A 26,034-nucleotide genomic window follows, 5' to 3' on the forward strand; every position below is an offset into this window, starting at 1 on the left:
CAGGTCTGGAAACCTGCCACCAACTTCAGGTGAAACTCTGGCCAGCGTTTACCTGCAGGTGCAGGTCCTGCAGGCACTGAGCTCTCAGAGATCACTGCAGACTTGTGACTGACCGGCCACCCTGTGCCACCAGCTGCAGGAGCAGAACGAGAGGCTCCAGGCTACCCTGTCTCAGGATCAGAGGAAAGCAGCCGCCCAGGCCCAGCGCCAGATCCATGCCCTCCGCACCCAGCTCCAGGAACAAGCCAGGCTCATTGCCTCCCAGGAGGAGATGGTAGGTGTGTCCCTCCTCCCAGTCGGGACCTGGAGCCGAAGACCCCTTCCCTGTGAGGATCTCCTTAGAGTCTCTTGGACTTGGTGGCTCCAGTTTCATTAGTTAGTGTCTCTGAGGCGAGGGAAGAGTCTTCAGATTTGAGGGGCAGAAAGTGGTGAGGATGTGGAAGACATGACTGCTGTCCTTAGGGGCTGTGTTGGTGGGTTCACAGTGCCAGCAGAGACCACGTGAATGCCAGCGCCTGGTTGATCCTTTGCTTATTCCTCATGTAAACCTCACTGCTGCCTTTCAAGGTAGACATTACCTTCTCCCCAGCTTCCTTTGACAGATGATGAGACAGGCTCGAGAACTTAAGCACCTCACTTGAGTCTACACAGTGCATGTTATAAATGACAGGGGTGAGAGTCAACCCTAGCCAGGTAGGCGGAATGCGAAGCCTGTGCTCCTTTCACTGTGTTCTCAGACACCATTTCTTAACTAATTCCTTTTTCATAAGTTAACAGCCTCTGAGGAGGCTGTTAGATAAGCTAGTATGACAAGAAGGCATCACTTACTAAGCACCCTTCTTCTAAAACTCGCCCCTCTGACTCTTCATCCAATGTGGATCATTCTCTGCCCAGCCCAGGTGCAGCCCTCCTTTCTGAGCCCCAGGTCGGTGGAGACGTGTGTCTGTCCCCAGCTGGGCCCTCCTCTGGCCTTAGGTCCTTGCTGTGAACCACCCTCCCAGGGCTTTCCTGGGCGGGACACCTACCGTCACTGTCTAGTCCACTGTTCCTATACCTCTTGCTGTTTGTGCCTTTCTGTTCTTCCAGCTGTCAACGTATCTAACCCACTTCCTTGCTGCTTTTCTTTTTACTACTTCCCTTAACACATTTAGCTCTTCAAAGCTGTGGCTGCCTGGAGGTTTCCTCCTTTTGTTACCAGAATTCTTATTTATGGTTGTTTCGGTTAGGAACCCACTGGCTAAATATAACAGAATAGCTTAACCGGTGTTTATTTTTATTGTAACACCGAAAGAGGTCACACTTGACTTAGCAGCAACATTATGCCATTGGAATTCTAGGCTGTTGTTATTTTTTAAATTGCTGTCTTTAGCATATTCCCTGGTGGCTCAGATGGTAAAGAATCTGCCTGCTATGCAGGAGACCCCAGTTTGATCTCTGGATCAGGAAGATCCCCTGGAGAAGAGAATGGCAACCCACTCCAGTATTCTTGCCTGAAGAATCCCATGGACAGAGGAGCCTCATGGGCTATAGTCCATGGGGTTGCAAAGTGTCAGTGATGGAGTGACTAACCCTTTCATTTTCACTTTAGCATATTGACTTATGCTTGACTCTGATAGTTGCAAAATGGCTGCCATAGCCCCAACCATCACAACCATATTCAATGGAAAAAGTTGATGAAAAGCTCTTCTCTAGGCTTCTACTTATATTTTACTAGTCAAAACTGTGGAAACTATAGTTGTGAGGAAGGTTCGAAAAGAAATAACTAGCTTTATACTTTCTAGGATAGAGGTAAGCAAAGGAGGAATAGAAATGGACATTGGATGAATCATTCATCAGTAAGTAGTGAAAAACAACTCAAGCCTAAGCAGAAGAGGAGATTTGTCGTAAGGTTAAACAAGGTCTCTCAGAAAGCTCAAGGCAGGGGAACAGCTAAGTCTAGGAATAAGCTGAGTCGAAAGGCATGAAATGTGGTCAGGTCATTGCCCTGTGATATGTCTCTGTTCCTTTATGTGTAACTGTTTTGATTTTCCCTGTGAAGGTCAGCTTCTATTCCGTGTCTGCCCCATGTGGCAAAACAAACAAAGAAAATAAAAACTCAAACCAGTTAGCTGCCCAGAGCTCTTGAGTTCACATGTTACCAATCCAGAATTCTCTGCCCAAACCTGGACAGTCAGCTATGGCTGTGGTGTGGGGATCACATAGTCACAAGGGGCTATGTAAACCGAGGAAGAAGAGGCACTTCCTGGAAAAGCGGGGTCGAGCAGAGAGTCAGTGACTGTTCACATCACGCCCCCTTCCCCCCAGGGGGCACTCAGCTCAGAGGCCCGCATCTCAGGAGAGGCGCCTCTCTCGCCCTGCCTGAGGTTACTTGCGTGCTTATGCCCCTCTGCTTGCATGGGGTTCCTGTCCTCCAGGCCACAGTCCCTCTCTGTAGAGGGGCCTTCTTGCCTCCCCACCATGGGAAAACGGAGCATGGTGCCAACCTGATTGCCACTGTTCAGTCTTGCTGCCATGCCCTCACATCTGCAAAGCAGGAGGTGTGTTGTGGGGCCGGGGCAGAGTATTCTGAGCTCCTAGTGGATGGTGTGGAAACACTGACCGTCCCTTCTTCACAGAGCTAGGCAGCCCCACCACTCACAGCAGAGCCCCCTGCTGCCTGTAACCTGCTTTGTTCCATGTCTTTGCAGATGCAGACCATGTCTCTCCGGAAAGTGGAGGGTAAGTCTGTTGTCTCCTGTCTCCTGTCTCTCCTGCCTCTGGTCCCCTCTCCTGTCTCTGTCATGCTATACCAGTCAATGCAGGCTCTCTGGCTGGACAAGGGAGGGTGAGAAGACGCTTATTTCTGGAACAGACAGGGCTCCAGCCCAGGTTCATGCTGAAGGCATTCTGTGCAGGTAGCAGGGTTTCTTGCCTGGACTGCTCTTCTCTATAGGTTGGTGGAGACATGAGGTGGGGTGGAGGGTGAGAATCCTGGGCGGGAGGTGATGGATGGAGTGGCAGGGCTCATGAACAGGCTCTTTCTAATTCACCACAACTGTGATTCAGTACCATCCAACTTTACCTTGTTTCCATCTTGCGGCAAGTTGACCCCAAACCTCTGAATATGCCTGTCTAGAGAGTCTGCCCTCCTCGTCTTGTGTGCATGCTTCTCAGCGTGCGTGTCTGACAGATGCAGGTGCTGATGTCTAAAGGGCGACAGTAACCTATTGGGGAACAGCCTGCTCGGAGGACCTGGCTAGCCCCTTGTGAAACCTTCCGACTCCACCCCACCTCTGCTGCCCTATGCCTGTAGCTTCCCTTCTGCCTTTTCTGGCAAACCCACACATCTTCCCCATCCTCTGCCTTGAGGTTAGATGTTTCTTTTACAGTCTCGCAACCAGTTCAGAGAGGTGCCATTCTATGGCTGTGATCTGAGTGCTGGAGCTGGGGTGTGTGTGTCTGTGCGTGCTCAGTTGCTTAGTCACATCCGACTCTTTGCGATCCCACCAGGCTTCTCTGTTCATGGAATTCTTCAGGCTAGAATACTGGAGTGGGTAGGCCATTGCCTACTCTAGGAGATCTTCCGAACCTAGCGATTGAACACGCATCTCTTGTGTATTGGCAAGCTAATTTTTTTTTACCACTGAGCCACCTGGGAAGCCCAGGGCTGGGGTGGGCCATTAATGAGAGCTGTGTGTCATAGACTTCAGATCCATTGTCTCAGCACTTTGTCCCCACACTTTAGTGTGGGGTGGGTATGACTGTCCTCACTTTCTAGAAGAGGCACCTGAGGCTTAGAGAAGTTCAGGGACTTCTGTCATGGGCAGCTGGTGAGGGGCAGAGCTGGAATGTGGATTCTGCCTCCCAGGTCACGGTTGTGACCACTGCTTCATCCTGCCTGTGTCTGCTAGAGGACCGACTCGAGTCCTTGCTGTTTCTGGCCTGCAGTCACATAGTGGCCTGTTCTCTTCTCTGAGGTGGGGGTGCGGCCCAAGGCCCTGGAGACACTAACTACTCCTGCTCTCCTCAGGGATCTGTGAGGACCCGAAGGCTGCGGACACAGATGAGGACTCTTCCGAGGAAGGTGAGGCTCCAATTTCTTCTCTGGGGGCTGCCCTCTTCATTGATGAGTTTGTCTCTACTTAACTGGATCTGGCTGCCTGAATCTGGGTGCAGGGAACTAGGGATATGAAGTTAATATTTCTTAAGCACCCTGTGCTTGTCAGGCATATGACACGAAGGTACACATGTGCAACCTCCTGGTTCTCCCTGGTTCAGAGAGGATCAGTGACTTGCCCAGAGTCACGGAGCAGCAGGTGGTGGAGTCGGGATTGGGCGTGATGTCGCCTGCTGCGTAGCCTGTCCCTGGTGCCTGCCCCACCGCCTCTCGCCTGCTATGACCCAGAGCAGTGGATACGGCCTCACTGTGTTGGCTCAGGTGACCTTTGCAGTTTTCTTCTGCGTGGCGAGCATGCAGCAGGCAGATCACACCGGCCAAACTGATGTGCAGGAATCCTCCTCGGTGCCCTCTGCAGAGCCCTGGGAGCCTGCCACTTCTATACACTCTGTTCAGTGACTGACTCCGATGTGCAGACCTCTCAACCGAATGTTTCCAGGACAATGGAAAAGTGAAAAAAAATAGACTCTCCTAGGTGAGTCGGGAGGAGGAACTCCCAGGAAAGATCAGAGAGAGCTCACAGCCGACCTGCTGACCAGGCCTGCACACCCAGCCCGGCTGTGGTGTGACAGTTCCAGAGTGACCCAACAGATGTACCGAGGAAAGGCTTTTATTTGTGTCACCAGAGAGTTCATCATGGGGTATTTTTTGTTTTTTAATGTAATGTTTTTCTTTACTTTTGAGGCAATCATCTACGCTTTTGGCAGAAAAAGCAAAAGGGTGCACAGTAGGTCTCCCTTCTGCCAGGCCATCCAGTCTCCACCCAGAGATTCCATTGTTAATGGTTTGTCACGTTTCTTTCCAGAGACACTTGGTGCAAACACAAGCACGTACATGTATGCATTCTTTTCCTTTTTCCTAAATGGGAGCACAGTATAAATATTGTTCTATGGTTGTTTCTTAACAACTTATTAGGGGGTCATTTCTTATCCCTTTATATCGAGCTGCTCCATTATTTTTTCAGGACTTCAAAGTACCCTGTTGGATGGATGAACCAAAATTTAATCAGTCCTCTGCTGCCCTCCCGCCCCAGTGCACTTAACCTTGGAATATAGTAGTAAAAATAAGTTACAGGTAACCCTGAGTAACACAAGGTCCACGGTGAGGATGAACCAAATCCTCCAGTGGGGGCACCGAGTTCTAGGAGGCGGTCAGTGAATGAGGGAGACCCCTCCCCGCCTCCTCCACACCCCATCCTGTTGCAGGGAGGACCCGGACCTTGGTCAGACCCTGCTGTTCCTCTTCACTTGCTTTTCTACTTCTTCTAGTGTCAGACCAGCAGCATCCCCTGGGAACTTGGCTAGAAATGCAGATTTTCAAATTCTCAGCCGCACAAACTGAATCAGAACTTCTGGGGCAGGGCCTAGCCGTTTCTGTCTGCACCTGCCCTCCCGGGCACTCTGGTGCTTGCTCAAGTTTGAGGACATCTGCACAGCTCTCTGCAATGGTCGCGCACTAGGACTCTCCCCGGCTGCTTGCAACTCTCTGGAGGAGCACACCAGCCACTTGCTGCCTAGATCACCACACGCAGGGCTGGGCTTCGGGCATCGGTAGTACACAAAGCTCCAACGGTGATTTCAATATACAGCCAAGCTGGGGCTCATGCCCTGTGCAGACTCAGCAGAGAATCGACCTTGGGGGTGAGGGAGGACTTATTAAAACTCAGATTGCTGGGCTCCACCTCGTGAAGTTTCGAATCAGTCAGGTTGAAGTGGTGGAGTAGGAAATGGCAACTTCCCTGGAGAATTCCATGGACAGAAGAGCCTGGTGGGTACAGTCCATGGGCTGAAAAGAGTCAGACACGACTGAGCGACTAACACACAGGTTGGAGTGGGGATCTGAGAATCTGGGCTTTTAATAAGTGATAAGTGGCTCCCATAGCGTGGCTCACACTTTGAGAACCGCTGCTCTAGACCAATTGGTCTTCAGGCGTGGCTGTTAGAAGATCTGGGAAGTTTCACAAATAGATCTTAAGGCCAGGGGCTGACCCTCCAAGATTCTGACATACTTAGCTTGGAGCCCAGATGTTTCACATATGCAACCGAGGGATAAAATTACTACTTGACTTTGAGCTCCTTGAGGGTTTTCTTCCGTGTCCCAGTGCTGGCCTGTTCACACTCATATTACTTGTCAGTAGGCTGGTCCACCTCTAACCACAGTGGCCCCTGGCATTAGACCCAAAGAGCACTTCTGGGAGGTCTTCCCTGACTCACCCTGGACGGCCCCTTTATAGCAGTAATCACATTTTATTTTAATTGCCTATTTCGTTACCCTCTGGGTCAATAGGTCTTCCCCAGTGGCTAAGTGGTAAAGAATCAGCCTGCAGTGCAGGAGTTGCAGGAGACTCAGGCTTGATCCCTGGGTCGGGAAGATCCCCTGGAGGAGGGCATGGCAACCGACTCCAATATTCTTGTCTGGCGAATCCCATGGAGAGGCTACAGTCCATGGGGTCGCAAAGAGTTGGTCATGACTAAAGTGACTTTAGCACGCAGGCACACTGGGTCAGTATTTCTTCAGGAGTGGTCTGTGGGTCACCTCCATCAGAAGCATCCGAGCAAGTTAAAATGCAGATTCCAGGGCCCTTCCCCAGATCCGTGGAATCAGACTCTGGAAGGTGGGGCCAGATAATCTGTACTTTAAACCCATGCAATTCTATTGTATATAGTTGGAGGGAGAACACCTAATTTAGACAGTAGACTCGAGGGGAGCAGGCAGCTGTCTGTCCACGGTATATATGTGTATACATATATCATGAATGTGAATCAAATCGTTATGCTATGCATCTTAAATGTATACAGTGCTATATGTTAATTATACTCGATAAATTTGGGTGGGGAGAGAGAGGAGTCAGAACCCCGAAAGCTCTGAGTCAACCTGGGACAGGACTGAGCCAGATCTTGAAGGTCCAGGGGATGAGGATCCCAAAGGTGGGTGGAGGGTCTGCTGCTGTGATTCCCAGAGGAACAACCTGGGGATGGATACTCAGGTGGGGTCGGTGGCCCTGGGTCATAGGCTGGAGACCATGATTCTTGGCTGGGTGCGCTGGGGCTGTGGGAGCGGAGGTTCTGGGCACCCCAGCTGACCTTGGTGGCTGTCTTGTGCTGCAGAGCTGGAGGACTCCCACAGCGGACAGCAGAAGGTGCTGGAAGCCCTGAGGCGAAACCCCACCTTGCTGAAGCAGTTCAGGCCAGTCCTGGAGGACACCCTGGAGGAGAAGCTGGAAAGCATGGGGATAAAGAGAGTGAGTTCCGGTACCACCGTGGCAGGGCCGCACCTACCATTTGGACATGGGGTGTTCCTAAACCAACAAAGGGTCAATTGTTCTTTATAGCGTAAGCTTATTCATCTCATTCGTTCCAGTGGGGCACCCTTGGTGTCCGGGAACATAAAGCCACACAGCTGGCACTGTGATCTCTTCTGTTTCCTCCAGTGGCTTCCTGAGATGTCACCCCGTGTCCTGACCTCTCCGTGCTCTCCACTTACTGGCTACTTTCTCTGTGTCTCTATTTCTTTTTCTTTCTTGTCATTCACATATTCAACAAATATTTATTGAGCACCTTTATGCTAACTGTTATACTAGGTTCTGAGAAAACTGGAGAAGGAAATGGAAACCCACTCCACTATTCTTGCCTGGAGAATTCCATGGACAGAGGAGCCTGGCGGGCTGCAGTTTATGGGGTCACAAAGAGTCGGACACAACTGAAGTGACTTGGCACACACGCATGCTGAGAATACAGTGATGAATTAGAACTGAAAATTTTTTCATGGAGTTTATAGATGGTAGGGAACTCAGATACTAAACAATGGTTGTCCTGAAATCTAATAATTTAACATTGTGAAATGCTCTGCAAGTGAAGTATTGGATACTATAAGAATGAATAATAAAAGGATGTGCCTTAGTTTGAAGGTCCAGGTCTGATGGTGAACATTAAGTGGATAAAGGATTCCCTGGTGACTCAGATGGTAAAGAATCCGCCTGCAATGCAGGAGACCTGGGTTTGATCACTGGGTTAGGAAGATCCCCTGAAGAACGGAATGGCAACCCACTCCAGTATTCTTGCCTGGAGAATTCCATGGACAGAGGAGCTGCCTGGCAGGCTACAATCCATGGGGTTGCCAAAAACCTCAACTGAGTGGCTAATACTTTAACTTTTCATATTGATATGATTTTGACAAATTACAATGAGATAGTCTTGGTGGAACTATTAAACAAGATGTCGCATCTTCTACTAGACAAAGGGACCGTACGTGCCCCAAAGTACTATGTCTCTATTTTCTGACAAGGGGAATTTAATTGGCTTAATCTGGCCTTTGGAGGGGTGACGTGTCTATCATCACTAGCACCCATGGCCATGCCCACTCAGAAGGTGGCTGTGGGTGGAGCAGGCTCTGAAAGCCCTGTTCTGTTCTGTCGCTCAGTCGTGTCCGACTGTTTGCGACCCCATGGACTGTAGCCTACCAGGCTTTTCCGTCCATGGGATTCTCCAGGCAAGAATACTGGAGTGGGTTTCCGTAAAGCCCTATCTGGTACAAATTAATATTTGAACACCATTGTTTTCTCATGCTCCTGTTCAACCAGAGTATGCATATTATCATTAAAGGCATCAATGAAATCCATTATTAAAATACCCACCTTATTACTAAGGCAGCTGGAATATCACATTATTGAGGATACTGTGTGTATAGAGTAAAATAAGAAAAAAACCCAAACACCTAAGTTTAATTTAGCCAAGATGCTCCCTAATCATTGACTTTTTTCAACTACCACTCAATCTAACTTTGGCCTTATGTTCAGACTTGATTAAAACATTTCTTCTAATCTTAAATTATTCCTCAAGGGTGTATGTCAAAAGCCCAAGAAAGTTCCAATAAGTGTTGGAAGGGTGCCTGGCTTCGATTTTTTGCAGTTGGTGTTTTCAACCATTGTCAGCCACAGAGGACAGTGTTTGCGGCTAAATGATAATGCAAGTACAGAAAGGAGCAAGCCCCAGTCTCCCACAAGGATAGTGGAGAGGCATGTCCCATCTCAGCCGTATGCTTGATGTTGATTGAACTGTGCGTAGTCCCTCTGCATCATCCTTCTACTCATGCTTTGCTGGGGCTCCCAAGCCCTAGCCCACCTCACTTTCAGCAGCCTGCTTGCCCTTGCCCTGATGCTCAGCTCATCCTCTCCCGGAGGCACCAGCGTGGATTCCAGTGACTCCCAGGCCAGCAGGAAGTGTGAGAGGCCAAGGGAAGGAGGAGGGGAGCCCATCTCTGAAGGGGACCTCTGTGTCTTCCAGGATGCCAAGGGGATTCCCGCTCAGACCTTCAGACACCTGGAGTCCATCCTGCGAACCCAGCGGGAGCAGAAGGCCAGGAGGTTTTCTGAGTTTCTGAGCCTGAGGGAGAAGCTCATTAAGGAAGCCACCAGCAGAGTGAAGGACAGACAGAGGGATGGGGCCCCGGTGTCCCAGCCAGAGGGCGAGGTGCCAGGTGAGCTGGCAAGAGGGCCTGCTTGGAATTGGGAGCTGGGAGGGTCCAGGCTTGTTTGCGTTTGCGGAGGAGGGATATAATCTCTGTCCTCATCGAGGCGTTTCTCGTTGCTCAGAGGGGCCAGACAATAGGGCTCTTATAGGTGGCTGAATCCAAAAGACCTCTGTTGGAAAAACAGGGTCTAGGGGTGGGGAAGGAAATGGCAACCCGCTCCAGTGTTCTTGCCTGGAGAATCCCACGGGGGAGCCTGGTGGGCTTCCGTCTATGGGGTCACACAGAGTTGGACACGACTGAAGTGACTTAGCAGCAGCATCATCATCATCATCAATCATCATCATCATCATCATCACCACCTGGGTTCCTCAGGGAAGCAGAGGAGAACCAGGGCCAGCTGTCCCTGCTCAGACACAAGGCCTCCTCAGCAGCTCAGTTCTGCACTGTTTTGCTTGCTTGGACCACAGGCTGAACTTGGCTCCAACAAAGTGTTGTCAGCACAGGGGCTGCAGATGGGAGCAAGGATCAATCAGATGGAATATTCTGCCTAGAGCAGTGGGAGGGCGTGAGAGGCTGGGCCAGTTCAGCAGGCGGACACATCCTCAGAGCTCAGACCCCTTCCCTGGGCGAGCCAGCTACTTTGTCCCTGGGGTTGTGACAAGGAAAGGCCCTGTGGTTCCTGTGGAAGACTGAAGTATGCGGGCGAGGGCCCTCTGATCTCTGTCCTCAAGGAACTTAGGGACCAAGGGGATTGTGTCTTTGCACCAGGAGCCCCCATCTCTAGAGGGGTCCCAGATCCTCATGCAGGGCGATGCCCTAGCTCCTTGCAGTCATGGGTGTGTGTGGTCAGAGGAGGGTCACTTTTGTTATCTCCTCATGTCCAGACAGACCCAACCTGAGCTCTTTGTGCAAAGGAAGTTTCCAGAGTGTGGTCCACACATCTCTGGGAGGTATGTGAGATAATTTTAGTTATCTATATTTTAGTTATTTGGTACGTGAATCAATAATTTTAAGATTTAATCTTTATTTTTTTTCGTGTACATTGGAAAAATATTACTAACATAGCAACCCTGAAAGCTCATGGAAATGATTACTTGGGTAAGTATAAAGTGGGAATTTTATGTTTAAAAGTGGTATCATTTTCTATAAAAATGTTGCATAGAAAACAGGACAGTTGGTATGAGAATATGGTAGAAGTTATGTCAATGGTCTGGGTAACTCTGTTCTATTTGGTTTAAACACCTGACCTTAAAATCTCTAAGGAAAGGATAGTTTTCAGTCTCGCACAGAAAGAAATCTCAGACTGAAGGAGATTTGTCACAAAGCCCTCTGCCTCAAATGTTCCTTCATTCCTAATTTGTTTAATTTAGTGCAGTATTTATTGAGGTGCAGTATTTACCCCAGTTCGATTCCTGAGTTGGGATGGTCCCCTGGAGAAAGGTTAGGCTACCCTCTCCTAGAGGAGAATTCTTGCCTGGAGAATTCCATGGACAGAGGAGCCTGGTGGGCTACAGTCCAAGGGGCCACAAAGAGTCAGACACACCTGAGAATTTCACTTTTCACTTTACTGAAGTTGATCTGGGCCAGGGCTTGCCCCTTAGCTGGAAACCAGCCAGAACTAGGTGATGTGATGGGGCCCAGCACAGGCTGGGGCTGCTCAGTGGAGAGGGGCCAGACCCCGGGGCTGGGGGCTGGAGGGCGGATGAAAGCCCCTCTGACTCCTGGTTTCCAAGAGAAGAGAAGGCTTCTTGCTCTTGTGGTGCCACCCCCTCCCCCAGTGCTTGTGCCTGTGGTCCCAGAACCTGGGGTGGAAGCATCCCTGCCCCCCACTGTCTATCTCCCCTTCCCTGGGGGCCCGTTCCTTCTCAGGGCCCGTTACTGACCTATGTGATGAGCTGTTCTCTTGGCATTTCTTAGGTCACTTTCTGGCTCTGCACCCCCACGTGCTCTCTTTCTAGTCCCCAGGAGTGTTGTACAAATGCGCACCTCCTGTCTCTGCTCAGACCGTGTCTCTTTTGTCTGGGGGCAAAGCTGGGGGATGTAGTCCAGGCAGTGGCAAAAGCCCGAGATTTGGGGAGACTGGCCACCTGGGTTTGCATCTGCCATGGACTCCCATGGAATCGTGGGTCTTGAGCAAGTTCCTGAAGCTCTGGAAGCCTGTCTGGGGCTAAATGGATGTTGGATGTAAAGTGCTTAGCTTGGTCTGTGCACTGGAACTGTAGCTCTTATTATTTTCCCTCGGCCAGTTTATTTTACTTTAGCAAGTTACCTCTAGTTTACTCTTTCCTAGAAGACCCACTTCTGTGTAAATGCATCCTCCGAGCGTAGTGCATTTCAAACACCTTTAACTTTGAACTACAGTAAGAAATGCATTTTATGCTGTGGCTCAGTCCATACTTTCGAGTTTCATGAAACAGTACTTACTTTGCCTCCCTGTGATGTACTTTCTCTGCTCTTCTCTTTGCATAAAAAAAATCATGGGTCCTGCAGAACACCCCCGCTCCCCGTCCCCACCACAGCCCACCCCCAGGCTTGGCTCTCCTGGTAATTGGGAAGAGGGAGGGGCTGTGTCTGATTTCCTGCCTTAAACACTGCAGCCACAGGGCCCCTTCTGGGAGGAGGTGCGTGGATCTTGATGGCCCAGGTGGTCCTAGAGTGCCCTCTGGTGGCATCAGGGCCTTCCTGCAAGGCTGCTTGAACTCCGGCAGCAGCCGCCGGAGTTGGGTAGACAGGGTAGGTGGCCTTGACAAGGTCAGCTTCTAGGATTGTGTCGGGGGTAAGCTGCAGACACGCTGGGCCTTCCTTAGACCTGCTGCCTCCCCTAGGTCTCCTGGAATGATGACATGACCCCGGAATACCAGCCGCTCTCCTGGCCTTTGATGAAACCGTGGGTCCCAGCCCCAGGCTTGGCTGGCCATGGGATGCTTGGGGTGGGGAAATAATTAAATCTGCTGTGGTTATAGCAGTACACTGCACAGAGTGACTCGTCGTTTTCCTGTGTGTTGGAGCCTCTTTCTGCCTCCTTTTCAGGCTTGAGGGTCCAGCTGGATATGCCCTGAAATGCGTTCTTACCTGTGTTTCTAGTCAAAAGCCAGCAGAGCCCACTGGTCACCAAAGAAGTCCAGCCAAAGGCCAGGACCCTGCATGTGGCACAGCCATCCAAGCCAGCAGAGCCCCCTGTGACAAGTCTTCAGAGCTGCAGCAGCCATAGCCTGGGCCTGGCCCCAGGGCCCACCCCTACTCCTCGCTCCAGAGCGTCTGGACCCCCCGGAACCCCTTCTTCCCCAGGGCCTGGGCTGAGGTGAGCTCGGCTCTGCATTCTCACAGGGGCCATGGTGTGGCCCCCACCCTGTCCTAGGCCCCCGACCGGCTTCTGCAGACAGGTGAGGGGCAGAGAAAGAAGTGGACAGGCGGGGCCTCAGGTGGGGTCCAACCCATGAAGAGACTGGAGTCCCTTGCTCCTGGCCAGGGCAAACCTCCCCTTCTCTTACTGAGTCATCCCCAAGCCCCAGTTGCCGCCCTGGAGGGGCTGGGTCTTCATCTTCTAACAGAGGGTGGCTGCCCCTCTCCAGATGACTCCTGGCTGGTGTCCGGGCCCAGGGGTGCCAGGGGCAGGACTGGCTCTGGGCCAGCCAGCTTGCAAGTGGTGAAGTGTGGCTTTGATCATCTTCCTTCCAGCTCACGCACTCCTCTTTTCCTCTCCTTCTGACAGTACGCCCCCGTTCAGTTCTGAAGAGGACTCGGAGGGAGATGCTGGGCCGCGTGCGTCCCTCCAGCCCCCGAGAGTTCCTTCGAGGGTGGGGCCCCGGCCGCAGGATGCCTGGGACTGGTCTGACACCGAGACCTCGGAGGGGAGCGCCCAGTCCCCTGGCAAGGGCTCGGGCGGGCTGGCCTCCTCAGGTGAGGAAGATTTTCTTATAAGACTGTTAACGAGGCTTGTAGCTTCTGGCTTCAGTTGCATTTTCTAGCCAAAGTTTAAAGAATATAGAGCTTAGATTTTGTCTTTCCAAAGGCAGTAAGTGGACAAACTGGGAGGTAAGCCCAGTTCTGTGCCATCTGCCAAGTCTACAGTGTCACGAATTCTGCGGAACTTCATCTTGTTCATGGCGTGGTCCCAGCCTGCTAGCCCATCGAACCCACCAGAACCAGATCTCTGGAGAAGAACTGACGACCTGCCAGGTGGATGATAGGGTGCAAACGTCTAGGAAGTGGGAGTGTGGAGTCCTTGAACACACTTTGGGCTGTCACTTGCTCCCTGTGTGCTGGTGTGGAGAGTTTTGGTTCCTTTGTTATAAAGGGAGGTATCTGGATAAGATGAGTGATGAGGGGCAAGGAACATAGTATGAACATAGGAGACCCTTAACTAACTGGTTTTTAATCAATCAGTGAGCCAAGGGTCATCATCGCTCTGGACCTCTGCTTGGGCCCCCAGACATTTGAATCCTGGAAGGTCATGGCTGGCTCCCTGCTTCCTGGCCAGTCCTGAGGTCTGAGCATCCACCTTGCTTTCTCACACTGATAATATAGTCACTGCTTAAACCCCTTCCTGCGTGGAGTTCCTAGAAAGTGGGTCTGGCTCCACAGCCCTGTGCGAATTTATATTGATGATATTACTTCATTTCTCTGTGAAGATGTTGGAGGAGAAACTGCACATTAATCTTGCAGTTCATGTACCGACTGAGCAGCGGTTCCTCCTGCTAAGCGGAAAGGGCAGCTTGCTAGGTTTCTGTGCCCAGCCGTGCCCTTCAGGCCATCGTGCCTTTCTGGGTGTTCCGAGCCTCTCTTCCCCGCACATGCTGGCCTGAGCCTCTCTCTCTTTGCCTGTCCTCTGCTGCTTTTGTCCTTCCTTTTTCCCTTTGGACTCTTCTCCAGTCTCCCTTTATCCACACTGGAGCTGGGACATGACCCGTGGAGATGATGCATTCATACTCTGGTCTTCTCCCCTGGTTGCCTTCCAGGAACGCTGGTGCAATCGATGGTCAGAAACCTCGAGAAGCAGTTGGAGGCTCCAGCCAAGAAGCCTGCTGGAGGGGTCAGTCTGTTCTCAGTGCCCAATGCTGGGCCACAGAGAGCTGCTGTGCCGGGAGGAAAGCCCCAGGTAGGCTGTAGGACCGAGGAGGCTCCCGTGCAGTCTCTAACAGAGCCAGCTCCGAGTCTGGGGCCCTGGGCTGGGCCTGAGGGAGGGCCCATGTGCGACACTGCAGCTGACCTCATGCCCCTCGTCTCCGCTGCCCCTGCAGGAGTGGCGGGATGCCCGCTCTCCAGTGCTTGTTGTTTGTGTCTCTTGTTAACATAGAAAAGCCTTGTGGTTCATTTCGTGATCGACTGCTCGGTGGGTTGTTTCTCCCAGCCACGCACGCGCCCACTTCTGGCTCTCATGGGGCCTGGACCTGGCTCTGTGCCTGGCTTCCAGCAGTAGCTGCTCTGTTTGGGCTCCAGCTCATCCCACAGCTAAGCTCACCCCTTTCTTCACTTCCCGAGGACCCCAGCACAGGACTGTGTGCAGAGCAGACTGCTCCATAATACACAGTGGGGATATTAGGCACCTTTGTTCCAAATATCCAAGGCCATTCCTCATCACTAAGAATGTCTTAATGGCCTTGCCTCTCTCCAGCTCCAGCTGCCATCAGATTTATCACTCAGATGCTCAGCCTCCCAGACCATTCCTGTTAGGATGTCCTTGCCACCTCCCCTCTCCCCATAAGGGAACCATTTCTGTATTCCTGTTGTGTTTTCTTAGGCAGAAGCATTTCAAGCTTTTGTAACTTTACCCTCCTTTCTCAATCAGAAAGATGCATCCTAGGATGACCTGTGTTATTGCTCTAAAATTCAGAAATAATGGGCAATCACTTTTCAGTTTTTCCTAGCATACACCTCCCCTGGCAGCCCCAACACCCACCCTGCGCTCTGTAATATGTTCGGTTTATTATGTAGCTCATGTGTGTTTGTGAGTAATGAGTCTAAGTGATTCAGAATGTATTCAAAAAGAATTCATCCTCAGTTGTGAGAGAGCACTGACCACCCTATGCAGGTTGAGGCACTGTCCAGAGCCTGCTTGCCTGGGGCCCTGCTAGTTTCTGATTGGTTGTCCTTATGGTCTAAGGCAAATGGTCTGGGCACTGAGGGCTCTGGTTGGGGGTGGGATGACTGTGATTCTGGTTTGGGGACAGCCTGGGAGTTTGGCCCACTCTGGGCTCCCCTGTTGGTCCTAGCTCAGACCTTTTCCAGGCTGAAGGATTCCTGCACTTGGAGTTCCCTTCACGCACCTTTGGTCAGAGTGTTTCCCAGCCCTGGACCAGCAGTCTGTGGCAGGTGGGGTGGGTGCATTAGGCCCTGGTGCGTCAGCTGAGGAGTTTGGAGAAGTCAAGTCCCTGGGCTTCGTCACTGTGGGCAGTTCAAAAATCTGGACAAAGTTTAAATTTCAACAAGAGCAACATGATCTTCTACAGGCCCTGGGGCTGGCCGCAGTGTGGCCAGTGGAATTTCAGGGGTGTTTGCAATGGCTGTTACCCCAGGTCTCCCAAGCAGGTTTTCAAAGACATGGAAGCGGGAAGACGGGAGGAGCAGCGCCCCCTCCTGCTTTCTTCCAAATCTGCATTTTGTCCCCGTGTCCGCCCTCCCTGGTCAGATGCATGTTCTTCTCCCCTGTTCTCCCTGCAGCTTTCTGAGGATGAGAGTGACTTGGAGATCTCTTCCTTGGAAGATCTCCCGCAGGACCTAAACCAGAGAGAGAAACCGAAGCCCTTGTCTCGCTTAAAGCTCCCGGAGAAGTTTGGTGCCAGCTCTTGGAGCCCCAGTCAACCCAGGGTCCCTGGCTGGTGAGCCCGCTTCTGATTCTGGCAGCCAGAGGACAGCCTTGTCGCCCAGCTGGGTGGGGCTGGCTCAGAACCCCCCAACTATGGGGCTGCTGGGCCTCTTGTCTTCCCCAGGAGCCGAGAGGTCTTCTCCTTGGACAGAAGCAGAGTAGAAGACAGATATGATTTCTCCCGTCCCCCGTGAGAGCCCTGGCAATGTCCCATGGGTCCCAGGGCTGAGAAAGGGTTGTAACAGGACCTTGCAAGAGCATCCTTCTTCTGCCTCCATGTTCAGTCCAGACTGAAAGGAGACACCTGGTCTCTACTCTGCAGCGTTTTGTAAACTTTGATAACACTGTAGAGCTGGCTCTTTTACGGGGTCCTCTGGGGGACTTACGCCTGAGTCAGTCATTCAGTAATTGACCCAAAGTCATTTACTGAGGTTGTCTGGCCTCTTACTGCTGAGCCAGGGTGTAGGCAGAGATGGGGGGGAGATGAAAAGTATGGGGTCATAGTAGAGATTGGGACGTTATGGGAGCACAGACAGAGCCTCTCAGTGCAGCTGGGTGTGAATGTGGAGAGCTGCCCAGAGCTGATGTCCTCAGGACCTGCTCATGGGTGAGAGGGAAGGCACTGGGGCCTCATATCCCCGAGGGACCACAAATTAAGTTTTGATAATATTTCTAAAATTAGGTTATATACATATCTATAGTATTGTTTTTTAATGTGAAGAGCATTAATTTATTATATGTAAACCCTTAAATACAGCATGTTTATCACTCTCTGGTATTTCTTCCTTGTTTTTGGAGCTTCAGCAGGGATTGGGTGTGGGACCGAGCCATCTGTACCCCAGCTTTCAGTTTAGGACTTTGGGGTGAAGTTGCCAAGATGGTGGTAGCGGTGCAATGGGTTTGTTGGGGAGTCACTCCTGTGAAAGGTGAAGGCAGAAAAAGCTGGATCAGGGCAAGTGCTCAAGTGCAGTGCAGGTCTGACCCCCATGAGAGGAGAAGAGCAGCCAGCAGGAGTGGGCAAGGGGAGGCCAGACTGCTGTGCAGCTGACACCCCCACCAAGTCAGTGGGAGCTCCAGAGCAGACCCAGCCCACCAGGGAGTCCCCACTGGGCAGGATGGCCAGAGGCAGGCGCCCCATCCTGCTTGGCCGTGGGCTGCAGTGCCCAGGAGAGTGAGAACTAGTAAAGCAGCCATAGTTTTCCCTAAAGGGAAGCCCAGCCGTACACCTCCAGGCCTCATGAGTAGAGGGAACAGAGTGATGAGTCCATGTCCCTGACGCCCAGCTTCAACCCTTATCAACTCAGCTCATGGCCAATCTGGCTTCATCTGTCTTCCCCACTACTTCGGGTCTCTCCCCAGATCTCCATCCGGGCTTCTTTTGACCTCTGGGTAGTAAGCCCTGAGGTTCTAGCAGGAAGAACTAGGGAAAGTGAGGAGGAAAGGCATTGCTGAGGATAAAGGGGTTTGGGGGTGGGGAGGCTTGGGGGTATCACGGTACCAGGCTATTCAGTGAGGCCAGGGCACAGTTTATGAAGGGCCTTATGTGGGACCTGGGGTCAGCCCACCTTAGCTGCTGGGGAGTAAATTCCCTTTGTGGATCTCATACCTTTGACCAGCTGAGAATATGTATGGATTTTCCCAGTGGCTTGGTGAGGAGGGAAAGGGGCAGTGAGTGGGGAGTGGTAATGAGGTTCATCCCTCTCTCAGGATTCTGCCAACAAAGTCGTGCTTTCCTATTCATAGGCTTTGGGCGAGGGAGGTAAAAAAAGAAAGATGCTTGTGGGGTCCCTTGCCACCTCCTGGCTTCCGGTAGCTCTGAGTGCACTGCTGGTGCCCCCTCCCCACATCACAGTGCATGCTGGCATCTCTGCTGCTTGTCCTCAGGGTCATTTCTGATGTGGGAGGCTGCACGGGCTACGTGCAGGCACAGCCTGGAAGTGGCAGAGAGCTGACTCTACCAGGGCAGCCTGCACTCGAGGTGGAGTAGGAGTTGGTGAATAATTCCTCCAGCTTCCTGCGCTTTGGTTTGACCATTTGGAGCTTTATTCCACAGTTTTTCAAAGTTCCCGGGGTAGGTGAATCCCAATTGCCTTGAACATTACAACTTGTTAATGCCTCCTTTATTGGCCTTTCTCCTGGTTTCACTTTTCTCACTCACATTTGCTTCTTGGGAGTACCTCTGAAATAAATTCACTTGTATCCAAATCTCTGCCTCAGGCTCTGCTTTCACGGTGACCCAAGTGAAATAGACATGAAAGCCCATGTGTTTTCACACACGCTGGTGATAATCATCCACGAAGAATGACTCTATTTCTGAATGTTTATAATTAAATTCTATGTTTCCGAATCTGTTTTTCTACTTTGGAGACTAATGTATTAGTTTTTCATTTGCCAAGCTCTGAAGAATTAATGCTTTTGAACTGTGGTGCTGGGGAAGACTCCTGAGAGTCCCTTGGACTGCAAGGAGATCAAACCAGCCAATCCTAAAGGAAATCAACCCTGAATATTCATTGGAAGGACTGATGTTGAAACTGAAGCTCCAATACTTTGGTCACCTGATGCAAAGAGCCAACTCATCAGAAAAGACCCTGATGCTGGGAAAATTGAGGGGAGGAGGAGAAGGGGACTATAGAGGATGAGATGCTTGAATGGCGTTACCCACTCAATGGATATGAGTTTGAGCAACCTCAGGGAGATAGTGAAGGATAGGGAAGCCTGGTGTACTTCTGTCCATAGGGTCACAAAGAGTTGGACATGGCTTTGCAACTGAGCAAATGCTGTTTACCCCTTCCCACTTTCAAATGCATTGAAAAATTTGGGGGTAAGATTTATAAGAACTTTGGAACATGTGTATTAATCAGGGTTCTCGGGCTTCCCTTGTGGCTCAGCTGGTGAAGAATCTGCCTACAGTGTGGCAGACCTACGTTTGATCCCTGGGTTGGGAAGATCCCCTGGAGAAGGGAAAGGCTACCCACTCCAGTATTTTGGCCTGGAGAATTCCATGGATGACTGAGCAACTTTCACTTTTCCAGAGAAACAGAAACAATAGGATATAGGTATAGATACAGATGTAGATTTAAATACATAGAAGAGGAAATTTATTATAGGAATTGACTCATACAGTATGGAGGGCAGGAAGTCCCCTGATCTGCTGTATGCAGGGTGGGGAACCAGGAGAGCCCCTGGTGTTGGTCCTGGAGTGCGAAGGGCTGAGAACCAGGAGCTGGAATGTGCCCAGGCTGGAACATCCCACTCAAGAAAAGACAGCTGAGTCATGCTTCCTTCTTTTTCCTCCCTTTCCGTTCAATTTGGGCCCTTGGTCGACTGAATGATGCCCAGCCAGGCTGGTGAGAGTGGTTTTCTTTATTCTGTCTACTGATTCAAATGCTAATCTCTTTCAGAGACACCCTGAGAGACATGCCCAGAAATAGTTTTCCCAGCTCTATGAGCATTCCTTTGCCCAGTCAAGTCGACACATAAAATTAACCATCACAATATGTAATGTATTAAATTATTTTAAAATTATCCAAACAGTAAGATTGATGCAGAAAAATTAGAAAACGCAGATGATCCAAAAGAAAAATAAATTTGAATAACCCCCAATTCCAGAGTCAACTACTAGATATGCAAGCACTGATTAAAAAAATACATATGTCTCCTTCCTACAGTTCAACTAGATTTATTCTCTAACTTGACTTCCCTTCTTGAAAATAGATTATAAATGTCCTTATATCAGTACATATGTATCAGTTTAATTATATTTAATGACCACATAGTATCACATGGAAAAGATTACAAAAATTTATTTAACCAGGCATTTCTACTTCGGGCCTTTGATTAATCATGGAATGATAAACAAATGTGTATATACATCTTTGTGTGCTTAATTAAGATTTCCTTAGGATAAGTACTTGGAAGTGAGGTTGCTGAACCAACATGGTAATGAAAGCCAGCACTGCAGGGCAGGCACTGGTCCAAGCTTCTTAAGAATACTCACTGAACTTCGCAGTAACTCTTTGAGGTGGTGACACTCTTACAGTCATTTTGGGACCAGGGGCTGAGACACAGAGCAGTTAAGAAACTTGCCTTGAATCCTGTCTCCAGTAAGTGGTACGATAGGGATCCAATGGGGCTGGCAAGCCCTGGAACCCTGACTTCTCACCATATATTTTGGGAAATTTTTGTTACATAAACGCTCTCCAGAAAACGTGAGCCACTTGAGTCTAATGTTTGAGATGCTCCTTTTAGCATTCCCTTGCCACCAGGGGGTATCATTCATCTTTAAATGCTTGGACAACGTGATATGTAAAAAATGAAACCTCATCTTTGAAAAAATTTACATTTTTTAGTTTTCTCTTAAGGCAGGATTTTTTTTTTCATTTTCCTATTGTTTATTTTTATTTCTTCTTTCATAAATTGCCTGATTGTATTCTTGGTGCTTTTTTGGTCAGTTGATTCAATTTTCCTTGTTGCTTTATTATGGAAGATTTCCAGTGTATATAAAAGTACAGAGAATGTATAATTGCCTTGAAGTTCTCATCACTCAGCTTTAATAATTATAAATATGTGATGCATATTTCCTGAAAACCTCTTAGCAGCATCCCCCAAATAGTCATATTATTATATCTACAAATACTTCATGTGTATCTTCCATATGTACTTTCTTTTCAAAATAACCACCATACCACCACCACTAAAAAATCAGTGATATCTTCTAAACCTCATCTAATATCTACTGCGCTCACGTGTCCTCTCTTTTCCTATGTCTCTTTTAATCCATAGATTCCTTTTTTACTTTCCCTTCCTTCCTTCCCACATTTTCTTCCTCACAATTTATTTTGTTTTTGTTGCTAAAGAAATTTGGTTATTTGCCTAGAAGAATTCCCCCGGTCTGGATTTTGCTGACTACGTTGCTATGATGGTGTTTAATGCATTCCTCTTTCCCCTGAACTATCTGTAAATTTCTAGTTAGATCTAAATACATGATCAGGCCTCCCTGGTAGCTCGGTCGGTAAAGAATCTGCAGGCAGTTCAGGAGACCTGGGTCGATCCCTGTGTCGGGAAGTTCCCCTGGAGAAGGAAATGGCAAACCATTCCAGTATCCTTGCCTGGAGAATTCCATGGACAGAGGAGCCTGGTAGGCTGCAGTCCATGGGGTCTCAAAGAGTCGGGCATGCTGCTGCTAAGTCACTTCAGTCGTGTCCGACTCTGTGTGACCCCATAGATGGAAGCCCACCAGGCTCCCCCGTCCCTGGGATTCTCCAGGCAAGAACACTGGAGTGGGTTGCCATTTCCTTCTCCAATGTGTGAAAGTGAAGTCGCTCAGTCGTGTCCGACCCTTAGCGACCCCACGGACTGCAGCCTACCAGGCTGCTCCATCCATGGGATTTTCTAGGCAAGAGTACTGGAGTGGCTTGCCATTGCCTTCTCCGGAGTCAGGCATGACTGAGTGACTAACAAGGACTGAACACATGATCAGTTTCAACTTTTATGATTTTTTGATTCTTTTTTGACAAGAACTTCTTATGTAGCACTATGCACCTCTGGTAGGAGGCACATAATGCCTGGTTCTCTCTTTATATGGTGTTGGTGATGGCATTGATTATATATTGAAGATCATTGCCTAAATCTATTGATTAGGTATTTCCAAAATTCCCTTGGCATTTACTAGCTGGAAAACTTCTATAAGGGGGAATTCCCCAAATAGAACTGCCTGGTTGCCTTAAGATATAGTTTATATAGATAAGGCACCTAAGAGATTGATTCTTTCCTCTTTCAAAATAATGAGATGGTTTCCTAGCATTCTGCATGGGTACCACACGAACTCCTACATTGAAATACATTTGATTTGTTGAAATTGATTGTAGTTGGTATCCTTATTGTTGCTGAACTTGTCCCGTCTTTGACCAGTGGGTGCCTCTTGAAGTTGGTTCCTGGTTCCTTTTGAATAACCTTAGTAATCTGGTAGCTTCCTTGCTATCTGTTATGAGAGATGATCCAGGCTCATAGCATACATTTCCTGCCTCACATTTGAAATTAGTAATTTCTTTGAGGGAATCCTGATTTCTTTTAGAGGAAAATGGTATTTACAGACACAATCTGGGTGAGGGGTACTGATTACTATTGGTCTTGTCATTACTTCTAAGTCCTTCCAGTGGACAGAGACAGGAAATAAACAAGTGAGAAAAGATAAGTTCATACTGATATTTCCCATTCAAATTTATGACTACAGGATTTTTACTTTATTTTCATTGATCTAATATATTGTTTCTTCCACTCTAAAGAGTCTTGGCTCCCAACAGCACAATCTCAGTCTCAGAATAGCAACACCAACTTTATTGTCCACAATGTGATAATTGGAAACAGTTTAACATTTATTGCTGTTACATTTTGGAGTTTTGGGGTCCTTAGGTTATATCCCACTGGGGATGTTCAGTTAATTTACTATGTTTTAAAGTCACATCCAATAGTTTCTCTCTGTGGTTATGCTACTGAATGGCTATATAATTTGGTTTGCTTCTTCATTGTACTTTTGATTTTTAGAAATTGTATCTGAATTAATTTGCTTCATATAGCTTATATATATGTATTGCTAATATATAAAAATATTAAAATTACATATACTATTATATTAAAAGTCTATACATATTGAAAATATTAATCCATCGTCATATTGCTACTATTTGTCTTTTTGTTTATAGGTTCCTTCTCATAGAGAGATTTTTAAAATTCTTATATATTTAACTGATGTTTTCCTTTATATCCAACTGATGTATGCCTTTAGTGTCAGAATTGGAAAGGCTTTTTTCATTCCAGTATTCATACAGTTTCAAATATATTTTTCTTTTATTTCTATTACAAAATTTAAAATTTGACTTAATATATCTGGACTTTGTGTGTGGAGGATTGATGGCTACAAGCTGTGAGTTAGGGATGTTACCTATTTTTTTTCCAAAAAATTAGCCAGGAGTCTCACCAACATTATTTGACAATGTATTCTTTCTTCACTTTTAGAAGTATACCCTTTATCAAATGTAAATTATTGTATGTGCTTAAGTCTATTTTTGGACTTTTTATTTATTCCATTAATCTGACAATTTTGGCACTAGAATTGTACTGTTCTTAATCATTAAAATTTATCATCTTGCAGGACACAAAATTATTTTTACTTCTCAGAATTTTACTACTGGCTAATTTTCAAAGTTGAAATTATATCAGATTCGTACAAATGAACAAATAAACATGGATGGCTCAACATGCGCTTCATGAATCCTAATTACAACTCATTTGAAATCTTAGCGAAGCTCTATCTTGAACCTTAATTGGGTATCTTTTGAATACTTCTAAGTAGAGTGTTCTGTTTCTCACACTTCTTGCTGGATCTCACAATTCTTTCTAGATCCATCAGGCTGATTCTTTGTAGAGGGGAGCATAGTCCCTGTTAGTGTGAGGTGGCAGTGTGCTGTAGGCTCAATCAACAAAATGTCATTCAAGGTTAACAGCTTTTATTTTGCTGATAAAAGAAAGTATGCAACAGTTAACACCCTAGCACCATTATTTTATAGAAGATTTTTAATACCCGAAGAATGAGATGGGGTTAATCTTGGAATAGAAACCTGAACTTCCCAAGAATAAGCCCCTTACAAAGACATGCGTTGAACAAACAAAGACTTGGTTATGGACCGGCTCTGGTCCCCAGCCTGGCACTCGGGATGCACAGTTTGTATCTGTGGACCATCCATTCCGTGATTGCATGATTCCACATGAAAACTAAAATGTAGTAAGTTGTATCTTCTGATGTAACTTCAATGAGCTTAACTTATGCATATAGGGGGCTTCCCTGGTTCCTCAGATGGTGAAGAATCTGTCTGCAATGTGGGAGACCTGGGTTCGATCCCTGGGTCAGGAAGATACCCTGGAGAAGTCCAGTATTCTTGCCTGGGAAATCCCATGGACTGGTGGAGGAGCCTGGTGGGCTACAGTCCATGGGGTCACATACAGTTGGACACGACTGAGTGACTAACATGCATGTGGGGATAACAATGACTGGAAGTTTGTAATAGGTTGATGGCTATGACCTGAAGAAGACTTATTTTATCATCTAAAAATCTGAACCTACAATTTAGGAAAGAGAAGATGCTTTGATATCATGGCTGATAGTGATGGGAACCTGAGATACACATTAAGACCATTTTCAGTTTTGGAAAATCTAAAGTGAAATGACATAAGTTGATGTATACACTGTTATCAATTCTCAGTTTATAGGGAATTGATGTAAAGCAGACTCTAAATTCAACAAAACTTCAGGTGTGATCCTGCGCTTTTCTCTCTACCTCTTGTTTGTGTGTCTTCTGCCAGCTTATGAGAGGAGCTATTGAGATCCTTCAACTCCTCTGTGGGAGGAAAGGATGTGGAAAGAATCATTCTGACCCATACAGCCTACTCTGTGTCTGTTCTCGTGCCTGTGGCTGTTACAAACATTTATACACCTGACTCCCTGCTGGACATAATGGTGCAGGTTCAGCATTAGAATAATAGAAGATAGAGCTGCTAGACACTAACATTTGCTAAGTTCTTTAGGGAGGAGGATGTGTCGCTGATCCTCGTACCACCTGTTTCTGCAGAGATTAGACACTTGCCATCTGATAAGCTGACGGGGCCGATTCCAAGTCAGTTATTGTGCCAGGAGAGTCTTCATATGTATGTCATGAGGACATACCTAATGACAAGACAAGAGAGAAGAACCAACCTAAGCAAGGAAAGAAACATATTCCCAAAGGATAGAGAGGACTCGGAATAAAGGTCAGAGGGGAGTCAATGAGGGCGTGGACCAGGATGAGGTAATAAACTGAACTATTGCTGCCACTGCAATAACTGGTCAGTGTCAGGCCTTTGTAGGAATGAAGATGTGCTCCATGCTTAACAGAGCCCATCGGTGGCATAGATCAAATGGATGGTCTAAAGGAGTAGGGACCTGCCCTCTGCTCACTAAGTCTATGATTCTTTTTTTTTTTTTTAACATTAGCAGCAATCTAAACTAACCTGAGGGAGAGCTCTATTTATTTATCTTTTAAATTAATTTTTTTTTTTTTTGTAATTTGGACCTGCCATGTGACACGTGGGGTCTTAGTTCCCCAACGAGGGATTGAACCCATGCCCCATGCGGTGGATGTGCAGAGTCTTAACCAGTGGAAAACCAGGGAAGTCCTGATTCCATGATTTTGATCATGATCAGAGATCTTATAGAGGAGATCCATGAGAACTTGGGACCGATAGCTAATCATGAAGAGTCCATCAAGCCCCAAGATTCAAGTGTCTTTTCTTTGCCACAGTTCAGCACAATAGTCATATAGAGAAAGTGCTTTGAGTTCCTGACCAGAAGTGGTATGTAGGCTTAGCATCTGCTACTGCTTGTTTTATTTTCTGCAAGACCAGCCCACGGGTGCCTGCCGTGCAGTGGCACTGTGGGTCACAGATTGGATGGCTCATGAGGACTTCTCAAGGGCATGTGGACCCCTCTGCAAGAGATAACCAGGGCTCTTCAGTCCCTCACCACCACTCAGATCAGGTGGGCAGGACTTGGCAGATTGTCTTATTCAGCCGG

The 26,034-nt window shown here is 48.3% G+C and overlaps 1 protein-coding gene across 6 annotated transcripts in view; it reads left to right on the forward strand.

Annotated features, from left to right (window-relative positions):
- The window catches only part of DZIP1L (DAZ interacting zinc finger protein 1 like), a 70,737-nt gene extending 46,246 nt beyond the window's left edge, over positions 1-24,491 (forward strand). For 4 of the 6 annotated variants that reach the window (XM_088840349.1, XM_088840356.1, XM_088840350.1 and 1 more), the window contains exons 9-17: positions 134-274; positions 2,688-2,718; positions 4,010-4,063; positions 7,264-7,397; positions 9,439-9,631; positions 12,710-12,926; positions 13,338-13,525; positions 14,584-14,723; positions 16,286-17,902. In XM_088840349.1, coding sequence (XP_088696475.1) covers positions 134-274; positions 2,688-2,718; positions 4,010-4,063; positions 7,264-7,397; positions 9,439-9,631; positions 12,710-12,926; positions 13,338-13,525; positions 14,584-14,723; positions 16,286-16,447 — 1,260 coding nt within the window. In that variant the 3' untranslated portion in view covers positions 16,448-17,902. Of the gene's footprint in view, positions 1-133; positions 275-2,687; positions 2,719-4,009; positions 4,064-7,263; positions 7,398-9,438; positions 9,632-12,709; positions 12,927-13,337; positions 13,526-14,583; positions 14,724-16,285 lie in introns of all 6 variants that reach the window. The other 2 variants (XM_088840362.1, XM_088840360.1) reach the window with 2 other exon arrangements.
- Positions 24,492-26,034: the final 1,543 nt, after the last annotated feature.

Source organism: Moschus berezovskii, chromosome 1 (genome assembly GCF_049115385.1).
Source record: "Moschus berezovskii isolate FMDL1 chromosome 1, NW_MosBer_1.0, whole genome shotgun sequence".
Lineage (NCBI taxonomy): Eukaryota > Metazoa > Chordata > Mammalia > Artiodactyla > Moschidae > Moschus > Moschus berezovskii.